The 9,213-nt window shown below is 32.1% G+C and overlaps 1 protein-coding gene across 4 annotated transcripts in view; it reads right to left on the bottom strand.

Annotated features, from left to right (window-relative positions):
• Positions 1-9,213, bottom strand: part of LOC114328824 (zinc finger FYVE domain-containing protein 1) — a 54,491-nt gene that overhangs the window by 15,583 nt on the left and 29,695 nt on the right. For all 4 annotated transcript variants that reach the window (XM_050647812.1, XM_050647813.1, XM_050647814.1 and 1 more), the window contains exons 4-5: positions 6,446-6,686; positions 2,655-2,861 (exon numbers count right to left, since the gene is read on the bottom strand). In XM_050647812.1, the coding sequence (XP_050503769.1) occupies positions 2,655-2,861; positions 6,446-6,686 (448 nt within the window). The remainder of the gene's footprint in view (positions 1-2,654; positions 2,862-6,445; positions 6,687-9,213) is intronic.

Raw genomic sequence — 9,213 nt, 5'->3', positions numbered from 1 at the left:
AATGGCCATAATAACTCGCTTAAAAATTAGTATTATAAAAGTCAAAAAGTAACTGAATCAAAGTTGAAATCCCCCTAAAGGATTCTGAAGAAATTTTGTCATTATTTTATTACTGAGCTGTTATTTTTAATTGTTAACCATGCGCGCTAAGTGAGGCGGCCCTCAATGTGAGTGCAAGTGAGATGCACCATTAGACGGCCGGAATGGTGCATCTCTTTAGCACTCACTATTGACGGCCGCCTATACGCAGTTAGCGCTCATTGTTCTTCTTTTTCTTCCCATTTTATAAATAGGCACAATGTCTGTTTTACTCAAAGATCTTATACACATAGATTTGGCCAACTCGGAAAAATAGCGTAACGCGGAGCAGTTCGGGTCGGTGGTCTATCTATCTCTCTCTACCGGCGCTTAACTTTCTCTCTCTAGCATATGATGGCTGCCGCCTCTGTGTAACTGTCGTTCCATTACTCCCACCTCTTAGTAGATACGCTCACACTCGCACGACAGACAAAGATAGCTAGACCACCGTACTTGATATCGGCGTTACACCGCGATGCATTGAGTGGCATATCCCTAGCCAGATCTATTCTCTTTACATATCTCTGGTTTTACTTCGGTTTTTAGCCTCAAGTGACATTGTCTGACCATCTTTTCGTCGGTTGTCCCAATGTTCTTCTTCCATTTTGTGATTTGTCTCTTGATATTCGCACTATTTTATTTTCTGTCATTCTTTCTATATGTTGATTATGTTATAATATGTATTTATGTTATGTTATATTTATTTATGATATATTTATGTTATTTATAGTATCATGACAAGAAGTACACTTCGCGTCAAAAAAAACTGGTACAAGTCTTATAAACGAAAATCGTGTTTTTCTAGTTGTGTAAATTGGTCTTGTCACAAATGTCATTCTTATTTCTGGGCAACGTTGCCAGTTCAACTAAAATATTATATCAAACCAGCTAAAAGCAGGGCTGTGCGGCAGACCGCAAGTTTTTAGTAGGTTTACTCAAAAATTAAAACAACATCGAGCATTCTCGATTAATCAGTCACATTTATTTAAACATGCATCCTAAAAAATTATCTTATTAATTTTGTAATGTTCCATCATCTTAATTAAGTTCCCATAAATTAATTCGTGTTCTATTATAATTTATGACAGATATGACATGAATGACAGATAATAACTCTAGACATGACATTAAATTATTCTGTTTAATTTAAAATCGAGAAGTGTGATGGGTTTCTCGTAAAGTGTAGCACAAAACTCTTTTAGAGTTGTGGGATACTAATAAATAAAACACACTGGAAAAATTAAAATTTGAAATTAATACAAAATGAATAACTTTTACAGTGAACAGGTGTGAAACTTAAATATTATATATTACAATAAAATTCGAAACTGCTGAAATATTAAGGACATAGGTGAAAAATGATGTATATAAAAAAATTTATACCTGATGGTGAATTGGAAAACGGGCCATATTCAATGGAAAATTTTAAACTGTAGAATTCCTGTTCCCTAATTATTTTATATCAAAACACATAAACAACTATTTCTAGAGGATTGAAATCTGTATTGAAAACAACTGTTAAAATTGTTCTACGAATTAAACATTCCAAAATTTTGTAAAAATATAATAATTTTTCACAGAAATACGCCAAAGTTATGCCACACACATTACCATAATGTGTATCGGTTGCGTTCGGTCACAGTGAAGTTATTATAAATATTGACAATTTGAACTGTCAAAATTTTTATTTTATCATTTCTTGTTTAAAAAATAATAAAATTGATAAGATAGCCTCAGTTGAGGAGATAGTATTAATAATAAAGATGTTTTATTCAGTCAATAGTGTGCGAACAATCAGGTAAATAATAACGTGGGCCTAACTTTTACACACATACCTACTGTGGCAAATGTAGGTATTTTTCAAAAGGTTGGAATGTGTTTAAATCCTAGAACAATTTTAGCTTTTGTTTTTAATACAGATTTTAATCCTCTACAAATAGCTTCTCATGACTTTTGTTGTAAAATGATTAGGGAAGCAGGAATTTAACAGTTTAGAATTTTACATTGAGTTACCTAAGTCACCACCATGATTTTTGAACGTTATTTTTTGTATTTAGATTTAGTGCAATTCAATTATCTGTGCTGGCAACAACGCCGTGATTCACGAGCCATCATTGTGTCCTGTCTGAACACAGGTTTACATTGGGAAAAAAAGTGTACCAGTTTTTTTTGACGCGAAGTGTACCTACACAAAAAGACGTAGTCTTTCCTGAAAAGGATGGAGTTCAAAAGGAGATGGTGCAGCAGCGGAACATCACAAGAAGGCTAAAGTATCTTAAGGAATAAAATGTACATATTATTAGGGCAATACCTAAATGTTTTTATTTTATACCCTTGTAACACAAGGTCAGAATATTGAAATCTGGCAACAGTGAATAAAGGGCCTATAAAAATATTGACTTGTGTTTGTTTATATATGCATTTTGTTGATGATGTGTTAAAACTTTTCCAAGAAAACGACCTTCTCTTACACAAAAAGTGCTGCTCCAACCGAATAATCCAACATGAACCTATAAATCATTCTTTTACATAATAATAGGCACACTGAAGTTACATTATAAATAACAAATATTTACCTTACAAAGATACACATAGTTTTGATACTGATGCTGAAACGTACAATCTTGAGTACTTTGGTGGGGTTCGCCTTCTTCTTTATGTCCCATTGATAGACTACAGTTGGTTTTACAAGACTGACATTTTTCTGTGCACGTAAAGAAGGCTGGTAAATAAAGTGGCGCAGTACTGTCTTGGATGTCGGTTTGGAATTTGTCATTCAAACTCTAAAATAATAAGTAAATGTAAATCAAATACGAATTTTTAGCTTTTTAGGAAAATGAGTAAAAAAGGGGCTCATTGGTGGGACTAGCAGTTATTTGACAAGACTTTGAGTAATATGGGTCTATAGGACAAACAACAAAGCATTTAAGGCAATAAGCAGCAATGTGGTAAACAATTTCAGAATATTTCATCAGATAACTTAAATGTTATTTAAATTATTTATTTGATGTATCTTTTTTGCATTAACATCATGATTAAGGCCTTCCTGATGGAATGTTTGCCGCTCTTACGTAGAGCTCTTTGATTCGTTTCTTGCGGTGAATCACTCTGCATTCTTCTTGTGGCTTGCCAAAGTTTGATGTATGATTTGGCTTTCGTTACAATTTTCCTCCACTTATCTGTGCATAGGTCGTTTCCTATTTCTCACTTTCAGGATTTTGATACCTCTCATGACCTGGTGCTCCCATCGCTCTCTAGGTCTTTTAGTTTCTGGCTCCCTTCTGATGACCTTAGTCAGTAAATCGTTTTCCTTCTCTCTATGTGTCCTACCCACCTCAGTCTGTGCTTTAATAAATCTAACTATATCTTCTCCCTTCGTAATATCTCTTATTTCATAAGAGCCCATATTCTTATCAGGCTCATAATTCTTCTGAGGATTAACCTTTCAAATATTCTTAATCTTTCTTGATTTTTAACTGTGAGGCACATTGTCTCAGCTGTGTATGTAACTACTGGTCTGATTGCAACTCTGTATATTTTCAGTCTTGTATTTCTGGATAAGTTGTCTATCATCTATAGACCTGGATCCCGCGTACCAAAAAAAAGTTGATTAATAGCAAGCTGAAAATTTGTTAATAGCTTAACGGTCTAGTCGGACAAACTTTAATGTACGAGAACATTGGAACAAGGGAAGTTTTAATTGTGGAACAGTTTAAAGTTTAACAATTTGGAACGTCAGATTACGAAAACGTCCCATGTATTTTGACGGACAGAACATCCAATTGATTTGTTACCCTTTCATTAAACTCTCATGCAAAAATCAGACTGTTATTACTAACCAACATGATTCCTGTCATTTGACATGTTCTTCGTGCTCCACTCATTAAAATGCCTAGTTGGTGATAAACACCAGTCTGATTTTTGCATGAGAGTTTAATGAAATGGTAACAAATAACAAATCAATTGGAAGTTCTCTCCGACAAAATACATGGAACGTTTTCGTAGTCTGACGTTCCAAATTTTTAACTTGTTTCACAATTAAAACTTCCCCTGTTCCAGTGTTCCCATACATCAAAGTTTGTCCGACTAGACACCGTTAAGCTATTAACAAATTTTTAGCTTGCTATTAATCAACTTTTTTTTTGTTCGCGGAGTCCAGGTCTACTAGCTTCTCTGGAGGAAAAAAAAATAAAATACTATATTTAAAAAACGGTTAAGAGTCCGGAAGAAAATGAAATAAATCCAGAACTTATTAAATATGAAGAAGAAGAATTACACGAGCTTTAAGAATTTAAACAGAAAGGGACTTTAAGAACAAAGTGCTATCATATATTGACTAATACGAATGCTGTTGGGATTTTGGATAGATCTGCAGATGTATTAAGAGACGTATGCAGTGTATTGCAAATCTCAGCAGAAAAACTCAACCTAGTCATTAATGAAAAAAAAATCATACAAGAAATCGTACATGAAATTTACAGTAGTACCTCAAACAAGATTAAGAGAACAGGTAATCTACAAGATCAACAAGAATGACACACCCTTCTAGACTTAGAACAAGTTGAGAATTTCACTTACCTGGGAAGTAACATACATGAGAACAGAAAAAATGGCTGTGAGCTGGACGCAACAATACATAAAGCAAATGTTAAGACAAGAGTTTTACACAAAATCCTTACATTTAAAAATATGTCGAGACGAGCAAAATACATATTTATATACAAAGCAGTTTTGAGACCGACAGTACTCTATGCAAGCGAAATATGGGTGTTAAATCAAACAAAAAGAAAAAACAAACGTATGGGAAAGTAAAAGTTTCAGAAGAATTTTTGGAAATGTTAAAGAAGGGGAGGTGTATAGAAAAAGAACCAATGCCGAAATCGTGAGTCTTTTTAAAGAACCTGCGTTACCAGAAGTAGTAAATGCATCAAGATTGAGATGTTTGGGACATTTAGAAAGAATGAAAGAAGAAAGAATACCATAAATTTTAAGAAGTACAGAGATGGTTGACAATAGAAGAGTAGGTCGACCAAGAAAGAGATGGTTAGATAAAGCAGAAAAGGACCTTAAAGAAAAAGGTGTTACAAATTGTAGAGGAAAAACTAAGGACCGTAAAGACAAAGAGGACAACTATCAAACTGTGTGTCTAAAAGGTCTGAGATAGCACTACAGGGTGTAACAAAAATACAAATCATAAATTTAATCACATATTCTGGGACCCAAAATAGTACGATTGAATCTAACTTACCTTAGTACAAATGTGCACATAAAAAAAGTTACAGCCCTTTGAAGTTACAAAATAAAAATCGATTTTTTCCAATATATCGAAAACTATTAGGGATCTTTTATTGAAAATAAACATGTGGTATTCTTATGGTAGTAGTATCTTAAGAAAAAAATTATAGTGAAATTTGGACACCCCATTAAAATTTATGGGGGTTTTGTTCCTTTAAACCCCCCCAGACTTTTGTGTACGTTCCAATTTAATTATTATTGTAGTACCATTAGCTAAACACAATATTTTAAAAACTTTTTTGCCTCTTAGTACTTTTTCCAAAAGTCAGTTTTTATCGAGATATTTTGAATATTTTTCAAATCCACCACATATTTGTATATGGCTAAGTACGATTATGGAGACTTGGTAATAATATGAACATTTATTTATGATTTACATTTTTAGGTATATTTTGAACCATATTAAAAAAGAAGTAATATCTCGATAAAAAGTGCCTTCTCGAAAAAATACAAAGACGCAACAAAGTTTTAAAAACACTGTGTTTCACTAATGGTACCGCAGTAAAAGTTTAATTGGAACATACACAAACATTTGGGGGGTTTAAGGGAACAAAACCCCCATAAAATTTTTATGTAAACATATTAAAAAAGAAGCCGCAACTCGATAAAAACTGCCTTATCGAAAAAAATACTGAGAGGCAAAAAAGTTATAGAAGTATTGAATTTAACTAATGGTACCACAATAATAATTTAATTGGAACGTACACAAAAGTTTGGGGGGGTTTAAGGGAACAAAACCCCCATAAAATTTTTATGGGGTGTACAAATTTCACTATAATTTTTTTTAAGATGTTCCTGCCATAAGAATGCCACATGTCCATTTTCAATAAAAAATCTCTAATAGTTTTCGATATATTCGAAAAAATCGATTTTTATTTTGTAACTTCAAAGGGCTGTAACTTTTTTTATGTGCATATTTGTACTAAGGTAAATTAGGTTCATTCGAACTATTTTTGGTCTCAGAATATGTGATTTAATTTATGACCTGTATTTTCGTTACACCCTGTATATTTATTAACTTATGGTCACGTGTTATCAGTTAGATAATATATAGAGTGTCAACAACACTTACTTTTAAAGTTAGATAAATATATTTGGCGTCTCTCATCGTTCTGATCTCCGTACTGTCCAATTTGTCTAACACGGCCACTTTTAAATCTTTAAAATTAGTTTCGGGTCCTTCGGTCTGAACACCGATATATTTAATAAAACTAAATGCATCGTACGACAATCCCAACGCTGCAAAGTCCGCCCTGAGAATGTCCTCAGTGGACTGTGTTACGTTTGACTTCACGTGTAAAGTATCCGTGTGCCTGAAACACAATTATTAGTAATACGAATAAAATTAAAAGTATATACATATAACAGAATTAGTTGATTGAGACAAAAATAGAGAAAGATTTTTGAGCAATCTAATGTCGTACGTGTCCAGACCAACTAAGTCTAAGCATTGAAATAGTAATGTATGTGGTACTCTATCAAAGGCTTTTTCGATATCTATAAATAGGCTATTGATTATGTTCAAAATAAGAAAGCTAAAAGGAACTACAACGTTAACGGGATTTTATTGTCTCATATGGTCAACGGACATCTATATTTGAAAAAACGTGCGTTTTTGAGAAAGGGGTGAATTAGTCCCTAGGCACAGGGTGAATTAAGGTGAGTTCCATTCATTTTTGGTACAAACACTTTTACAGGAAAATTGTTCCAGGATAAATTTACTATCAAAATATCATATTTTAAAGTCAAAAGTATTTTTTTTTACAAAAATACATTCAAAAGAAAAGCAAGAAAAAAACTCGAAAGAAAGCAATTTTGTTTTTAGCCCCATAACTTTTTTCCGCAGGGATATAGGTATAGGCATTGCTTCAGCAAAAAATATCTTCCGTCCTTTCTCTTTAAAATGAGGTTTGGTAGAAGACTCTAGGATATATAGTTTCCAAAAGAGAATTTTTCAAAGTTTGCCGCTCACAGAATTTTTGAGCCATTTTCCCCATTATTTCGCAAACATTGTTCTGTAACTTTTTTCTACGCATTTCTAGGCATATGCAGTGGTACATTTAGTAGAAATAGAACTCAATTACCTTTAAAACGGTCTACAGTATAAGGTTGTACGTCTATTTTTTAAACAAGTTGTGCTTTTTCAAGATTTTATGCTTTTAATGATTTTTGATATTTTTTATGATTATTTTTTAAATTTCTCAATATGACTTTTTTTCTTGTACATTTAAGTATATACATTCTGGAATAAAAAAAGCTTATTTTCTTTACTTTAAAATGGTGTATTCAATCGCCTCTAGGACTATTTTTAAACAAGATATCCGTAGGATATCCAAGGGTATCCGTAATTTGAGAAAAAATTTAAAATTTTTTATTTTTTCAATTAGAAGAATATAATTACATATTGTAACATAATTTTTAATTCCAAATAACTTTTCTTAATAACACTTTTCGATATTGTGAAATATAAGGGTACTTTACTCTTGAGTGAAATTCATATTTTTTAACATACCTCGTACACTATTGATAAAACTTTATAACTGATGATTACATCTTAAGTTTTAGACTATGCAGAGCATTTTATAAAGAATAATTTTTTTCATAAAGTTAATAATAAAAAGTTTTCCATATGGTTCCAACTTAGTGTGACCTATTGCATGTGTATATGTCAAACTTTGAAAAAGCATATCTTGTTTAAAAATAGACCTAGAATTTTTTACAATACACCATTTTAAAGCAAAGAAAATAAGCTTTCGTTTTTATTGCACAATGTGTATACCTAAATATACAATAAAAAAGTTATAATGAGAAATTTAAAAATAATCGTAAAATATATCAAAAATCATTAAAAGTGTAAAACTTTGAAAAACCATATCTTACTTAAAAATAGTCATACAGCCTTCTACGATAGACCATTTTAAAGATAATTGACTTTTCTTCCTACTAAATGTAACATTGCATATACCTAAAGCTGCGTAAAAAAAGTTACAGAACAATATTTGCGAAGTAACAAGGAAAATCGCCCAAAATTGTTGTGAGTGGCGAAATTTGAAAAATCATATTTTGGAAACTATAAATCATACAGACTTACACCAAACTCCATTTTAAATAGCAAGGACGGAAGTTTTTTTTGTGGAAAAAAGTTATAGGGCAAGAAACAAAAATGCTTCCTGTCGTGTTTTTTTCTTGCTTTTCTTTTGAATATATTTTTGTAAAAAAAATATTTTTGACTTTAAAATGTGACATTTCGATAGTAAATTTAACCTGGAACAATTTTTCTGTAGACATGTTTGTACCAAAGGTGAATAGAACTCACTCTAATTCGCCCAGTGCCTAGGGACTAATTCACCCCTTTCTTAAAAACGCACCCCTTTAAATGGTAGCACTCCGCGGTTTTTTCATACATAGAGGTCCATTGACTCTATAAAATAATAAAACCCCGTTAACGTTGTAGTTCCTTTCTAAAATACATAATCAATAGCCTAAAAGCATAAGTAGATATTTTTCCTAAACTTAATGCTCTTTTGTAAGAGTATTCGCATGCAAAAAAGAGCTTCCCGAGTACCCATACCGTTTCGGAAATCAAACTGTTCGTCACCAGTTATCCCCTCACAAAGATTGTATATGCGAGAATGCAGTATTGTCCTTTTCATGAGCATTTTTCAGTGCGTAACAAATGATAGGAAAAAGGGTAAGTCCGTGATAATACACATTTATGACATTTATTCCAACATGACATTTTAGTTAAATCTGACAGTTGTCACATTTTATTTTCAATTTGGAATCAAAACAAATCAAATGTGTTTCTTGCATTTATAAAATGGTATTTTCTTTGATTTG

The sequence above is a fragment of the Diabrotica virgifera genome, chromosome 3 (assembly GCF_917563875.1).
Source record: "Diabrotica virgifera virgifera chromosome 3, PGI_DIABVI_V3a".
NCBI lineage: Eukaryota > Metazoa > Arthropoda > Insecta > Coleoptera > Chrysomelidae > Diabrotica > Diabrotica virgifera.
This window is presented reverse-complemented; position numbering and strand designations above follow the sequence as displayed.